Source organism: Cheilinus undulatus, linkage group 11, assembly GCF_018320785.1.
Source record: "Cheilinus undulatus linkage group 11, ASM1832078v1, whole genome shotgun sequence".
NCBI classification, from domain to species: Eukaryota; Metazoa; Chordata; class Actinopteri; order Labriformes; family Labridae; genus Cheilinus; species Cheilinus undulatus.
This window is the reverse complement of record NC_054875.1, coordinates 15,042,672-15,059,159: the sequence shown is the minus strand read 5'-3', so window position 1 is coordinate 15,059,159 and position 16,488 is coordinate 15,042,672. Positions and strand designations below refer to the sequence as shown.

The 16,488-nt window shown below is 39.0% G+C and overlaps 1 protein-coding gene across 1 annotated transcript; it reads right to left on the bottom strand.

Annotated features, from left to right (window-relative positions):
* Nucleotides 1-1,151: 1,151 nt before the first annotated feature.
* On the bottom strand, nucleotides 1,152-16,271 carry tmem115 (transmembrane protein 115). Its single transcript, XM_041799116.1, has 3 exons — nucleotides 14,845-16,271; nucleotides 13,142-13,506; nucleotides 1,152-7,397 (listed from the first exon to the last, which is right to left on the bottom strand). Exons 1-3 carry the CDS (start codon nucleotides 15,334-15,336, stop codon nucleotides 7,091-7,093), a joined length of 1,164 nt encoding a protein of 387 aa, XP_041655050.1. The 5' UTR covers nucleotides 15,337-16,271; the 3' UTR covers nucleotides 1,152-7,090.
* Nucleotides 16,272-16,488: the final 217 nt, after the last annotated feature.

The following is a 16,488-nucleotide window of genomic DNA, read 5'->3' as shown; positions in this document are numbered from 1 at the left end:
TGTTAACGTTTTACCATATTCGTTGGTTTATGTAAAGAAATGACATGAGAGGGTGTTGAACTACAGTTTGGCTTAAAATGAGTGAATAGATCACGAGCTTAATTTATGATGGCATTTTAAGGATACAATTCGTCATGAAAGCCAATAATAAGACGCATTATATCTGTGGATTCTATAATTTACTAAACCAGTGTAAACGAAATGCTGTTTTCCCGGATGCCATAGATTAATCCGGGCTAATTGTATTATTCCCTTGATTAGGGGTCATTTATCCTATCACAGGTTTGGCACATGGGTTTGGCAAGGGTGAAGCTGTAACTTTTCTGACGTTCTTCAGAGCCTGTCAAAGTATTGACTTATGCTTACTGCCCCACCTGGCGGCCACAATAGGTCACTAAATCGATTAAAAGAACTGAGGAGCATGCCTATAGTTGCTAATTTAAAAAGGTGGTTCTCTATGCTGTTTCATTGCAGTGCCCATTTTTGTTGTGTAGTTTAGTTCTGCAGCTACAGACATTCTATGCCCCAAAAATAAAGGGTGCCCGTTTTAATTCTTTCACCTTAGATTTACAACTTGGTTGTGATTAAACCCTATTTGACCTATTCCCTTATTCTCTTGCAGCTCAACCTCTATACAGGAATACCCCAAGGTAATGCATTGGTCAAACAGTTAAGTACTACACACATGAGCCTTTTTGTAGTGCACGTGCCAAGTGTGAGCACTGCTCATTGCTCACAAAGTCAAATCTTAGCCTAAAGTCTAATCCTCATTGCCTTGGTCAAGAAAGGATAAGTGGTGACTTGTAATTAAACTTAATCAAATGACATCAAATGTGGCTATAAGATATTTTTGTCCTTTTTTCTAGTTTCATATCACCAGCTTGATCAGTTTTATTGTCAAAGAAACTTGAACAAGGTGACTTTTCCCATCAGCAGCTACAGTATATCTTCCTAGTGTACGGTGCTTGAAGCTTGCAAAGTAGTACCTGCAGCTATCAGTCAGACAAGTTATCCCCTCACTTTCTTACAAATATAGTTTAAAGCCCAGCTAGGCTAATTCTACTAACCATAAAATTCAATTCAAACAAAACTTGTACTCAGCAGAGATGGGAAAGACAATATAGAACTGTAAATTGAGACTATAATACATATTTAATTTTGCACAAAATTTTAATGTCAATAAACAAATGTTTAATAACACATTATCACAGGTGAAACAACATGGTTATCCCAATAACAGGAGATAAATAACAACCAAAATTTCCTTGATTAAAATAAAAAATATGAATGTATATCCACTTGGGACTTCTGTATATTACATACCTTTCATTTAATTTTTTTCAGGCACACATTTTCAACCTGCTAAAAACAGGTCAGCAACCCAGTTTAAGGTCCCAGCTCACCAGCCTTGGTTCTTAACTGGTAGGTTGGGTCTAAGAAGTGGATCACAAAGCCATTGTTAGTGAGTTGTGGATTTAACCTCACAAAGCAGATGGATTGGCCAGACTCCACTTGTGTTATCAGACTCGCAGACTTTCAAACTGAAGTGCTCAGCCCACTCAGAGAGTGACTGGATCAGTGTCATTTGAGGAGAAGGAGGCGATAGCAACAGGTGTGCTTTAGGGGAAGTGACTATAAGAGACCAGTGAAGAGATTAGTGCAGATGCATCTATAGCAGCAGTTTTATCAGAACTATAAAAATAATAAAATTACCTTCATTTATATAGAACCTTTAAAAACAGATGTTTACAAAGTTCTTTAACAGACATAACAAAGGCATGAACTCAGGGATGAATACAATAGACATAAATCAAATCATACAAAGTCTTGAAAGTCAAAACGTTAAAACAAGCGGAAGCATATAAGTCTACAAATATTAACACTATTGAAAGGAATGAAAATGACACAATCTTTAAAGGCAGTTAAAATAGTAAATGATGAAAATATCAACAAACTGACAATATGATAAGGAAAAACAAGAAGACGACATCACATCATTAGAGATAAAACAAACATTAGAGGATAAAAACAGATACAAAGAAATAGAACAAGTAAGTGAATAAAAACAAAGGGTGTGAAGACAGCAACAGGATAAGACAAAATAACAGTAGAATAGAATAAGAGCAGCAGAATGTATAAAAGGGTGATAAAATGATTAGTTAAAGCAGACCTCACATAAAGCAAGTCTGTAAAAGTGGGTTTAAAGGAGCGATTTGAAAGATGCTTTTAAATCTGCAAGCCTTACCTCCTCAGGTAGGTCGTTCCAAAGCCAAGGGGCCCTGACAGCAAATGCATGAGTCTTGACTTTGGAACAACAGGAAGCCCCCGTCAAGGGTCTAAGACTGATGATGGCTCATAAGGGGTCAGCATCTCAGAAATATAATACATGAAATAAAAGTGATCGTAAAATCTTAAAATCAATTCTAAAAGTGAGCCAGAGGATAGAGGATCAGGGTGATGTGATGCCGTCTGTTTAAACCAGATAAAAGCCTAGCTGCTGTGTTCTGGACCAGTTGGAAGCAGGAGAGTGATTTTTGTACAACTGGACATTTCTTTATTAAAAGAAAAGAAAAGAAAAGAACCACAATAACATTTTTTTGTGGAAAAATATTTTTTTGCTCTTTTTCTGACCAGCCTTGGCAAGAGTTTTATTTACCAACTGGCTCCACTGATAATGAACAATGATAATTGATGCCTGGTAATGGTAAAAATTAAAAAGTTCACGCTGTAATCATAAATGGTTATCACTACAAGTTCTACCCATATTATAACCATTATTACTGACATTGTGGCCATATGAAAGAAAAGTCAGTTTTTGACTATTTTATGGCCATGGAATCCCTAAATACAATACCTATTAAAGTATTCATCCCATTGGAGGATTTACCCTTTAATTTCTTTATAAATCATTTCATCATTCATTCATTATTCAATTGGCTTTTTTGAAAAACAAAAAACTTAATTTAAAAGTGAAAAGTCTACAAATTAATGTCATGTAAATTAGGTGAACTCTAGTGGAGATTTGATGTGAGTTTTCTTCAACAGTGATTCTCCCTTAAAGCTCTGACTGGTGAAGAATGTGGTAACAGTTGTATGCAGAGTCTCTGTCATCCCAGCTGCTGAAGCTTGTAACTCTGAGGCTAGACCAGTTGAGAAGCACTTTTCTAAAGCAAGACAGAAAACAAATCAACAATGGGTGTAAAAATACAGAATTATATTGCATTTACATAAAAAAATAAATAGTACTGTTTCATGAGTTAAAGACATCTTAATCTTCATCAACTACCATTATAAAACAGTTTTGGGTTTACCAGACATACCCACCAATTTCTAACTCCTTCAATAGAGAAAAGTCAAAGGTTTTCTTATTTTGTTATCTACGGGTCACAAAATACCACAGAAACAGAAGAATCAAACAGTGAAACTCTCAAGTTCATTTCATACAATCCTCTTTTATTTCATTTTGAGATAAAGAAATATATCTGAAAACTAAAACAGAGAAGTCTGTGCAGCAGCCACAGTATACAGAGAGAAAGAGACTGTTTAGATAACAAGGTCTGTTGGTGCAAAACTGGGGACAGATATGGAAAAAAAGAGTCAAACTATTAAAAATAGTTTTTAAAAATTACTGTTTTAATGTCAACCTTTGTGAGCAGGATGATAAAACAGAGATGCTCATCAGAATACCACAAATCCTCTGAGGGCAGAAAAAATTCATCTGTTAAGTTATAGAGGCTGGTGTTAGCCAGAAGCAATAGAGATGAGGGTAATGTGTTGCCTGACAAAGTAGAAAGAACCCCTCTGAACAAAGTTTGTAGTCTAATTTTCATGAAAGCATTTCTTTCACCCACTACAGGGATTTGGCCACTATAAAGCACTGGGATCATTCAGCGCTGTAGCTTTTCTTGTCTGACTCCATGTGTAAATTGGCATTATTCAGACAGATTCTGTTGGATGTTAAGAACCATAAAATAGGAACACAGAAAACTAAACAAAGAGAACAGGGATGAAATGGAAGTTTGGCTAAAGATCACACCTGCAAGGATCAATTTGAAACATCAGACTGCCAACTACAGTATTCCTAAGCCTTTATACTGAACAAATTACACAACTTCAATAGCTTACACAACTTCAGTTATGTTATGGGTGCCCATGTAAAATGTGTTTTACTGCATTGCTGATTTTTATTGTGTGATGTAAGCTGAGCTATGCAAAAAGAAACCATCTTGCTTCTTCCAGATGAACTTTAAATATCTAACTGTAACACACTGTGCTGCTATATGCCAGTTATTTATCTGTCTACAGGTTGCTTTGACATTTATGTTGAGTACTTTTTGTTGCAGTTTGATAGTTCAGATGCTGACTGTAGCTTTCTAAAATACATCGTCTCCTGTTCCTTTGTTGTTTATTAGTTAAAGAATAGCCCCCCCCCATCAACACCCAGACATTATCAAAATGAAGAACACTGAAATGAGAAGAAGAAAAAGAGAAATGATGAACACAGAATTTCATTACTCAGATATGGCTTATCACTTCCCATGCACATCAGGTGAAGCAGCAACCTTTCAGAGGTCATCGACGGGGTTAAAGTGTTTCTAAGAGAGCACATTGCTAAAGTGGGGACAGGCAGAACACCATTCAGGGCTCCTGTTCATTTTTTCATATTCTGCTTCACATATAAAGACACACAGAACTACATTTGGTCTGCACAAAAGAAACTGTTTGGAGGCATCAGCACAGTTCCAGCTGAAACACTAAAAGTAAGCCTGTGGGCTGAAGGTTTCCACAGAGAAGCCCAATAATCACTCTTACATAACTCTGCATGTTTATCATTCTTTCCTTTTGATAAATTCCACCATATCCCTCTACCAGCCTTATAAATACAGCCCTCTACACACCAGTCAAGGGATTTCAAAAAGTTTCTGATTAACATTAAAGTACTTTAACTTAAGTTTGAATCAAATCCAATCCTTTTTTTAAAAGAAAATATGACAAGACACTACTTCAAGACACAAGAAGAGTGGGTTTGTTTTCCAGCTGGTTAATCTTTGAGATCAGTGCAGGTCCCAAATAAGCTGCTGAACCTGGTGTTAAATCTTGCTTAATTATTTTCTTCTGCTTATATGCATGCTTACTTAGTTTGTGCATCATTAAGCAAGAGCAACACAAGAATATTTCTGCACTAAACAAAAATGTGGTAGTTGATGTAAAAACTACGAAAACTTCCATGCTACTCGTCTTCCAAAAGGTTTTGCCGTTTACAAAATATACTAACCAATATTTTTGAAGAACCCTGCAGAGATAATGAGCAAAAACCATCATGTATGTTTTTTTATCCTTTTAAACTCTGCTGCAGGAGTGCATGGTGTATTTTTATAACCACTTGGAAACTTCTTGAATCCAGAAAAATTTAAAACTTGTGATCATAAGTTTACAAGTTTAAAAACAACTTAACAGACTGTCAACACGGTCATACATCATCTGAAATAGTTTGTTTGCTCCATCTGATGTTAATGGACAAAGACAGATGGGAAAGAAGTGATCATTAACATAATAGTGAAAGATGTCTACAGAGATGACTGTTGACAAAATGAATGAATCACTGACCTTTTGGTCCAAAAGGAATTTATGAGGCATTGTAGACTAAGTAATTTAGCTGCCCATCATCCTCCCTAGGAAATTATTCATCACAGGCTTTGCTTTCTTTTAGATTTTAAGATGAATTTGTAACAATTGTAAAAGGAGAACTGTGCAGGCAGAGTACAGATCAGTGCAGACATCCTTAAATCATTTATCCTCATGAATCAGTGTCTAAAGAGCAACACATGGGAGTTTGACAATGCATGGATGCAAACTCTGAAACCGCAGCATTTGATATTAAATACTAGACAGCCCAGACAGTCTATAATTCTCAGTATGCACTTACTGCCCTTCACTTGTACTTGATCACTCCTCTGCATATTTCATGGCACAAACGACCATTACAACCACGACAGATGGGGATCACAACACTAACTGCATCAAATGCACCCAAAAACTGAAAGACTACTGCTGATTCTTATGCTCTTTCAGATTCTACATGGAGAAAGTGTAGAAGGGGACAGGATGATGCACCATGAGTAGATAACCTCAAAATATACTCAGCTCATAAGTCAAAAACAAAAGAATCATAATCACTGTCCACAGTTGTATGTTTAACGCCATTAACGCGCCTTGATAGTGCACAGAAACCATGTGTTTGACTTTTAGATATTGTACAGATGTTTTAACCGAACCAGAAAAAGAGGAATATCTTTGTTTGAACCAAAAATAAAAAAATGGGTCATAGTCTTGTTCTCTGCCTGTTGTTCAAGGGACACCAGGCGCCAAATGAACCAATTCCAGAAAATTCTCTTCACCTGGCATCTCTTCAGAGCCTGAAAATTTGTATCAAAGTTCATCAGCAGGACAGGCCTGCAGCAGCTTCTCTCCTCTGATCCAGCAGTCGGTGCTGAGCGCTTACTCTTCATACTTCCTGTGTCACACTTGGTAACGTATGTAAAACCAATGCGACGAAAGCTATTCAAAACAGTGCGTGTAGTGTCTGCCTTTCATCTAGTATCAAAAACAGTCTCTGTCACAGACGGCTTTCTCCAGGCAGGCAATCAGAGAACAATTAAGGCTGCTCCATAAAGAGTAACAAAAAGAATATAGAACACCCATTTTGTTATTTATTTAGAAAGCAAGAGAAAGAGACACACAGGGCAGAGCCCTGCAAGATGGGATTAAGTTCAGACAAGACAGAATTTTTGTAGATGTTCGGTTTGATAACAGGAAGAGAGAAGAATTAAGTGTCCAGTTTGCTCACTGAGCATTTACAGCCAACATGTCTGAACTGAAAGCACTGTACAGTAAGACCCCACGGTGCTTACGATTACTTGACAGAGGGTTTGTTTATGAACTGCTTGAGGATGTTTTGTGTGTCTGTGTTTGGTGTGCCTAACCACTGTCACTGGATCTATTTGTATACTAGACAGGGAGCTGCTTATGTCAGTGTGCCTGTCTATAACACAGAGCACGGTGAGTGTATCTGTACATTTGGGTTCTGTTGTTACGATCTAGAAGGTGCATCCTCAAAGCTGATTATGCTGGACTCTGGGTGCGGTGCTGCACCTGAAGAGGCTCCTCCGCCACTCTGTGACATTGAGGATGAAGACGTGGAGGAGAGGGAGAGCCCGGCAGGCCCTCCTGATGGTCTCGGCATGGAGCTGGAGGGGTCACGCCCACCTGGGAGGAGTGGCTGTGTGTCCGTTCGGACCTCGTCCTCATCATCGTCTTCTTCATCGTCCATACTGGGCCAGGCAGATTGGTCCTCTACTCGCTTCAGACGCTCGTTCAGAGCTTTGAGAGCCAGTTGTCTGCAGGAGAAAGGCAGAGAGAGGTGCTTATCAATGGGGAGAGTCAGTGGTATCAAATATTAACAGACTATGAAGATGTGGGAGACCACAATCACAAGGACTGTTTCAAATGATTTTTCATCTTATAATCCTCTGGAGGGGTTCACACAGTTTTGAAAATTAAGTTTAAAACCTTTTATGACCTTTATAAGACCAGAACTAGGAAAAAGTAATATCATTTTGCATGGCAAACGATCAAAAGTGAAATGCAGTTAAGATTTAACAGTGCCTGAAACCAGAGCAGGATTTTGATTTAACGTACCATTTATGCAATGTCCAGTGATTAAAAGTAGTGGTTCCTAAATGGCATGCCTTGACACAAGTGTAGGTATGCCCTATGATTTATTACAATTATACTCTATTATAACAGATAAACATCAACAAAAGATACTGTACAATGGGTTATAGAGGCTATTTGTATGTGTAATTGTGCCTCAGTGGCAAAAGTTTGAGAACCACTGATTGAGGGAAAATATTTTTTGGGAGCCAGAATCATCCAAATTTGATGATTTCTGGTACATTTTGTGCCTCTATTCAATCAGAATCACAATCAGAATATGCTTTATTGGCCAAGTGTACTGAAAATAGTATAAAAAAATAAGATTTAAATATGTACAAGCACTTGTTAGTTATCTTTTTCTAGTATATCAGGCTGCATCAACAGAATGGTTCAAAGATGTGCAAAGGATGCAAGAATGCTGACTAGACATGATCAGAAGAATGCAACATGCAAGAATGAGGGCAGATTTACATGATACAGATAAGATAATTCAAGACAGCTGATTAGTGCAAATGTGCATGTGAGGGGAGGCGTTTTACCACAGAGAGCCTTCTTACAGTATTGAGATACTGTAAATAGATTCGTTACTTGCAGCATTTGAGTATGGTTAACAGGTTAAAGAGTGCAAATGTTCATATGGGGTGAAGCCTTGACTACAGTGAGCTTTCTCACAATATTTGAGCTACAGTAAAGCCATAAGAGACAGTGCAGAATATTTTATATTAAGCAGGGCTAAGGTGCTTGTTAAATCACTTTCTGGCATTCTTTTACTCCTGAGTGGTCATCAGGGTGACTCTGTGACTGTTAAGTGGTCATCAGGGTAACTGTGACTGTTAAATGGTTTTCAGGTTGGCTCTGTGACTGTTCATCAGAGTAATTGATGACTCAGACAGACCAGGAGATTGAACACACACAAGATCTCGCAAACACTTGAAAGATTTGTGAGATGTAAAAGTATGTAACAATCAAGTTGCTCTCAGTCTGCTTGCTTTCACAGGTTTTTGTGAATATTCATTTAATTGGAGGAGGTACAACCTATAATTATATAATAAAATAAAAACTATAATTATAAATATCAAACATGTATCAAGCATTTTTTATGACTAAAATTTAAAAGGCATGATTACTGTGGGGAAATCCCAGATACCATGGCCATTACAAGCCATAGCTGTTTCATTTGTACATCAGCAGAAATTTTATTTGGATTTTAATATTCTACCTATGGATCTAAAATTCACCCTTTGTTACAATGTTCTGAATTCAGCTGTCTGTGACTTGACAAGCTGAATTGCAGGTAACTACAGCAAACAACTTGATCTGAGCTGCAACAGCTCGGTTCAGACTAATGCAACACTTGCCTGTGGTGATTGGCTGCAAACGTGGTGCACGTGTGCATCTTAAGAATGTGTCATTTTGCTGTCTACATGGAGACGGAGATGGGGTTGTATCGAAAAAGTTTTCACACTGGAGCTCGTTTCCAAATAGTTTCGTTTTCAGGCAGCCGAAATGTCGTTTTCATTTAGACAGACAGCTAAAGTGCTGCAAAATTTTTGCGTTTTCACCTGAAAACATTGTCATGTAAACAGCGCCTAAGTCAAGGGAGGCCTGCTGGTCTTCAGATGTTGTTCTGGGGTCTGCTGTGGCCTCCTGGATGAGCTATCGATGCACTATTGAAGTAATCCTAGTAGGCTGGAACTTCCTGGGAAGGTTCAATTCTGTTCCAAGTTTTCTCCATTTGTGGATAATGGCTCTGACTGTGATTCTCTGGAGTCCCAAAGCCTTAGAAATGACTTTGTAATCCTTTTCAAACTGGTGGATGTCAATGTTGTTTTCCCTTAATAAATGAAATCATCATTTAAAAACTGTATTTTGTTTTCACTCAGGTTGTCTTTGTCTAAATAAATTTAGAGAACAAAGAAGGGGGGTTGACTGGCTGCTCAGTATGACTGTGGTGCTTCAGCTTTTGAATCCTGTGAATCTGTTTCATCAGTGTATTACCTGGTATGGCCGGTATATTGATGACATTTTGTTGGTTTTTGATGGTAATGAGACGCAACTATTGCAGTTCCATGAATATTTTAATTCCATCAATAAAAACATTACATTTTCTATTGAATATTCACATCATAACATTAACTTTTTGGATGTAACTATCTTGAAAGACACTGACGGACAGTTACAGAGCACATTACGTAATACTATCCTCAGAGCTGATTCCTTTCATACTCATCACCTTAAAAATGACATTCCTTATGGTCAATTTCAGCGCCTACGCTGCATTTGTGACCAAGTAGCTGATTTTGATAATTAGACCGAATCTATGTCACAAAGATTTTTGGACAGAGGCGGCCAGCCCAGAACAATTCAACAAGCTGCTGACAGAGCACAGTGTTTGGAGCGCAACACCCTCCTCCAGAAAAACTCAAGATCAGTGTCTCAGTCTTATCCCTTTTTAGTTACTTCTTACAGCACATGCTAAACAGATCAAACATGTTGTCATTGAGTAACTGGGCCATCATTCACAGTGATCCCCCTTTGAGTAGGGCCCTATGAAATCCATTTAATTTTTTTTCCAAATTCTGTTTTTTCCGTTTTTATTTTTTAGAATTCCGTTTTTTAACCTTTCCACTAATTTTACCATAAAAAAGAGTATCCTGTTTCTGTAAAATGAATAAAATGTTCACTAAATAAATAGAAATAACCTTGAATTTATTGAAAAAGTGCCACAGTTGGCCCAGGATAACCCTGATATAAAATAATTATAAGCAGTGTAACAGTCAAATATTTCCAACATTTTAAGACACATCCACATGTACAGTCACATCCTAACTGATGTTTAAAATGTAAATGACGAAATCCTTCTGTTGTCTCTAACACAGAGTGATAGAATTAATAAGATGGTCACATTAAAGTTAAATGGTTAAAAGTAAGCCTGTAAATTTTCCTTTCTCTCTCAGTCTGTAATAGTCCTTGCAGTTTGATGCTGAACTGTGTTCTACTCCTGACTGTAACGGTTCTCTAATCATCTCTCTCCATCCTCGCTGTCTGTCCGTCTGCCTCATATCAGACCACTGCGTTAATGGAGACATGTAGAGGCTCATTAAGCAACCAAGGGGAACTACAGTATCTACGGTAGGGATGCACCGATCCACCTTTTCTGGTCCCGATACCTGGGCTTTGAGTATCGACCGGCTATACCAATACTGATCCGATACCAGTGTTAAAAGAAAACCTGCATGCCCTACTGTAAGACAAGACTGGTAATTGTTTTGGGTAAAAGGCCAAAAATTAGTACATATAGATTACTGAAGTTGATATTTATTTAAACTAAAAAGTGTTTAAATGTTTACCAGCAGTTTGGTATAAACAATGCTTCAGAACTTACAGAAATTACTATTCAATTGTAAACTTTTATACCCTGTAGACTGGTAATGCAAAAAAACAAAGACAGTGCATCACAGGTAACATTCCAGTACAAAACTGTATTACACAAGTGTTTTTAACCACATACTGTAAACAAAGTGACAATTTTGTGAGAAAAAAGTGCAAACAACCTTGTCAAAAAGGCTTAGAGCTGGTTGCCTGGATCAGCACCACGGACTGGCCCTTTCCCACCGATACCAGATCCAGCTTTGAGGGAATGGATCGGGCCGATACCCAATACCAGGATCAGCATCAGTTTATTCCTTATCTACAGAAGGAACTATTAAGCTAAAAGATGGATAATAGATAATAGATTTTATTGGCCAATTCTGCGATTCTGTCTGCGATTCCATTAATGCGGAACTTATAGGGCCCTATTTGAGAAACGTTCTCCCTGAACCTCCTGTTGTTTCTTTCATACATGCACCGATCCTTAGGGACAGGTTAATACATTCACATTTTCCAGTAGACAAGAAGAGGACTTGGTCAAATAAACCAGCTGGTACATTTAAATGCATGTATTGCCCTTACTGTGATAATGTTGCATAAACAAAAGGTTTTGTGGATGTTCATACTAAAAAAACCAAGAAACAAAGGGATTTCATTAATTGTTACACCACTTTCGTCATATGTCATTTGTTTTGTCAATGTAAGGAAGCCTTTTTCTACATAGGATGTACCAAAAGATGCATGAGCTCGCCTGGCTGAACACATATATGCCATTACAATCAGAAATCTGGATTACCCTATGGTAATGAATGAACTTTAATGAATTCCACACTGCCAAGGATTCTTTTCTGTGTAATGAGGGTACTGCATATGTAAAACCTTTGGTGAGAGGAGGAGACAGAATCCAGAAGCTCAATGGAAGGGAAGCTTTCTGGATCCATCGGCTGGATGCTTCAAGATATCCTGGTTTGAATGAGGATTTGGACCTATCACGTTTTTGTAATGTATTTCAGTGTATTTTTCCTGTTTCTCACAGACCTATACGTTGGATGTTTATGTGTATGGTTGTTGTAATTGGGTTATTGTTTGTTATTTGTATTTTCTTATTATTTAGGATCATTCTGTGTCTTCATTTGTTGCTGATTACTCTGTAACTGGTCTCCCCTGCATTTTCTTTCTCTGCGCTGTGTGGCTGCCTCTGATTGGTCATCACTGGTATTGGGACAGGCCACACCATAATGCCTGATTAGTGAGCCCTGTGTGAAGACTTTCCCCTGACTTCACTTCTCTTTGACTCATGTGACTGCCTGTCATTGGCTTCAGTGTTGTGACTACACCACAAATGTTTGTTAGCCCCGATGAAGACCGATCTGGTCGAAACATGTTGGCTTTTTAAAAATGATTTGGCCATAAAAAATTAAGGCTTTTTAGTATTTCCTTCCTCATTTTAAAAATGTTTGTGTTTGGAGTGCCTGGGTTTCTCCCCCTTTTAACATTAACATTTGTTTGATAATCTCAAACATTTAAGTGTGGCATATATGTAAAAAAAAAAGAAATCAGGCAGGGGCAAATACTTTTCACAGCACTGTAGAATATGTGTATGAGTGAATGTATAAATAAATCTAGAAAGGAAATAAAATAACCCTCTCTTTACTGTAACCAGATCACCATCTGTATATATTTGTATCTATGCATGTGCATATGTGTTGGCATGGCCTTCTTTGTGTAACTTTATCTGTATGACAGCTTGGAAGTGTGTCTTCCACACAATAGAGCAGTGCAAAATGTAACCTCTGACAGCTGGAGAAGTTTAAGTGTGTGTGTTGAAGAGCCTGTGTGTTGTTGAGCTTAAACATGAACGTGTTTGAACTGTTTGTCAAGTGGGACAGGAATAATGTCAGAGGCTTAACAAGCCTTCCCTGAGTAAATAAAACTACAAACTATACTAATTCAGCAGCTCTTCTCTATGGAAGCTATTTCTTTTACTGTTAGGGTGTGTTTATATTTTATTTCATGTATTTGTGATGGATAAATGTTCTTTGCTCTGACTCACCTCCTCCTCTCTGCATCTTGTGGGTCTGTCCCTGGCAGGCTGATAGTGATGGAAGAGGGCGCCCCCACATCGTACCTCTTCACCATCTTCCTGCAAATCTTGATTTTCACCAGAGCCGAGTGGACCAGTCCAGCCAGAAGTCCTACGGCCGGCTGCAGTGCCTCTGGGAAGAAACTAGCAAAGGCGAAGTGGTCTGACATGTCTCCACGACCTCGGCTGTGCCTTTGGTAGAATCGTAGATAGACCCAGCCAGACAGAGCGCCATAGCTGTATGAAGCCAGGGGGGCCGAGCTCTCGAGCAGCCCAGACAGACGTAGTAAGGCCAGGAGGAGAAGGACCAAAGCTGGTGCTGCTTTGAGTCTCACCTGGGATGGAAAGTGGAAATAGATTTAAGATCTTGTTACAATAATGAAACCATCAGGCAAAATGAGAGCTGCCTTTTTGTCTAAAGGCCATGTCTGCCAATTTCCACAATTATCTCAACCCAGCCAGATTCAGTAATTGAAACAACAAACAAAAGCTGTTAGCATGCCAGGGTGGCAGACAGAAGCCACTGTCATAATGTGCTAGTGTTTGAGGGAATTCATTTCCTAACCTGCTCAGCTGAGACTAGGGAGATTAGAATGAGGAAATGTTACTTTTTCAACTTTTAACCTGCACTAAAGATAAAAACAAGGCTGAGGAAGAATGGCCTGTCTTTACAAATGATACATTAGGAATGTTTGTTTCAGCAAAACTAAACTCCCATCTAGACACCCAGTGTAGACTTTTCTGTTATTTGTAAAGGAAAACAACCAGAACCATTTGCTGTCTAGATGTGGATGCAAATCACAAACCAGAGAACACAAGTCAAGTACAGAAACCACTTCACAGCCTACCCAGGCGTGCTGACCATAGATCTATGACTAACACAACATGAAGAGTTTGCATTTTAGTCTGATAAAGACTGGCATTCAATACCTCTCAATGTCCTTAGTATTGTTTCATTATTAAGAGAACAATGAAAACATAAAACAGCCAAAGGCTGAGGTGGTATTTGGTTGAGTGCAAACACATAGCAATGCTGATACATAACTGGCACATATGGAACAACGTTTGCATAAGACATCTAGCTTGTTTGCCATCTTCTATCTTTAATAACCCTTAATATAATAACTCTGTATTTCAATATCGATATGAAAAGCGAGTAAAGCTCTGAGTGAAATTTAACTGGATGGCTGCCAGACTACCTTATAAAGATGAAACATCACTGGCATGTGCTCCAATACAAAGTGGCAGAGTTTACATTTGGATGTTTTCTTCCCTTTAGTCTTACAAATGCCCTTTTTAAGAGCCACTCTTTCAATGTACCAGCTCCCTTAACAGCTGAAAGCACAGTATATATCACATCCCTTCAAGACTGGCACAGACAGAAAGTAGTATTAAGTGCATACCTCAAGCTTAAGTATCTGGTACATTGCTTTTACACTGAGAGCAGTTCTTGGCCCTACTGGCTGCTTATCCAATGTGAAATTGTCCGTTTCTGGCAGACGTAAATGTTCCCTAGCCAATATATGACATGGACTTGTTTAGGTAAACAAATTAAGGACAATTAGTTTGGCTACAATCACGACTCAACTATGCAGTTCAATTCTTCACTAATTTGGTACAGACTCGAGCATTAAAGCAGACCAGAAATAAATGCCATCATGTGTTATACTCACCTGTGGCACTCTGAGCACTGTGGTATCCCCCATAGTCTGCTTCAGCGCCACAAGGACACCTCCCAGGAACCCAGCTGCTCCATGTATTCGAACAGCAAACAAGAAGTCCAGGTCAAAGGTGGCAACATAGGTGAGGAGGTAGGAGAGACCTGCCAGGAGGCCTGCCGAGACATTGACCACTGCGAAAAAGATCAGGAGCTCCAGGGCGCCCCACAGAGGCTCCAGCAGACGTCCACATGCCATAACTGTCCCAACATTGGCAGCCACACCCCAGACATGCTGCTCAATCACCCCATGGGTCACCAGTGTCCACACCCAGAAGTTAGGAGGAAATAGGTATCCTGGGGTCACCCCCAATGCATATGGAGTGTCAACAGCCCATGACAACAGATAGAGAACGACCACAACAGCACTTATAGTTTTTACCACCACACTGGTGCTGGCAAGGGCAGCCAGGAAGTGCTGTCTGGCCACCGGCAGGTAACGATTCATTTTGGTCTGCTGTGAAGGGGGTCTTTCTTGAGCAAACCAGCCCAAGAGAGTAATAGAGTAGGTCTGTTACTTCTGCTGCAGCAGATGTTGGATATGGGAGTAAGATTAATAATACCAAGCAGCGCAGGTGACACCTGAGTGCCCCGACGGTGTCAAAATCCACTCATCTCTGTGGGCCTTCATCAAGATTACTGGCTTTCAATGGATGAAATATAACTTTGGTAATCAAGTCAGCAATGCCTTTTTTCTGCTCAACAAAGTAGCAACCTTATGATTGTCGTAGACAAACATAAGGATGTGATAACCTTAGCTAGGAAACCTTGTGTTCTTGCTGCCTAGCTAGCGACCTTCAGTCAACAGACACAAAAGGAACAAACTCACAATTTACTGCCAGGTAGCATGCAGATGATAGAAGCTAAACATGCATATCCTGACTGCCAATAATAAAACTTGGAGTCAACTTTTTTCAGATGATCTCGCCTAAGTTAGCTTGTAAACACAGGACAGCTAATGTTAGCTAGCTGTCAAAATGAAAACGTCTTGTGTTAAGTTGATTTATGTCCGCAACGGAGAAATACAAAAGGTTTCGCCTTCGCTTTGTTATAATATTGCACAGCCAGTAACCGTAAAAATTAATCTGTCAAAGCAGTCTACGTAGCTCCCGTCTTGGTTCTCTGTGCTCTCTCGGCCCGGTATCTACCGGGCTAACCAGTCCGAGGATTTCCCGTAGCTAGCAACAGGCCTCCAAAACAATGTTATTAATGCTCCTAAATGCCGCAAACTGGCGTAAAATTCACGGGTTTTTCATACTACCTTGGCTTCATTCGTTTATTTTAATATTCTTCAGTCTTTTCAGAGCAAGTCGCCGGGAGAAATTATGATATCTTGATAGGTACTCCTCCTCCCTATAACACCACTCAGCAACTGACCTGCGCTGTCTGCCACCGTCATCAACAATCGGTGAAAACACGTCAAGTCACGTAAGTTTTTAGCACAAAGCACGCTGGGAAACGGAGTTCTGTATGACTTTTTGCCATATGCTGTAACACTCTTGAGTTTGCACAAAGAAAACGCAATTTACATTTAATTTATTGGCTGCATGTTTAAATGAAGACCATTAAGTTGTACATTTTAGCTGTCCTTGCTTGAAAG

Bases quoted from the DNA above. Each gene is read 5' to 3' on its own strand.
- tmem115 (XM_041799116.1), bottom strand. From the start codon at position 15,336: ATGAATCGTTACCTGCCGGTGGCCAGACAGCACTTCCTGGCTGCCCTT. The intron at 13,507-14,844 runs GTGAGTATAACA...TTTCCATCCCAG, and splicing joins CAGTGCTCAGAGTGCCACAG to GTGAGACTCAAAGCAGCACC. The intron at 7,398-13,141 runs GTGAGTCAGAGC...TTTCTCCTGCAG, and splicing joins CAAGATGCAGAGAGGAGGAG to ACAACTGGCTCTCAAAGCTC.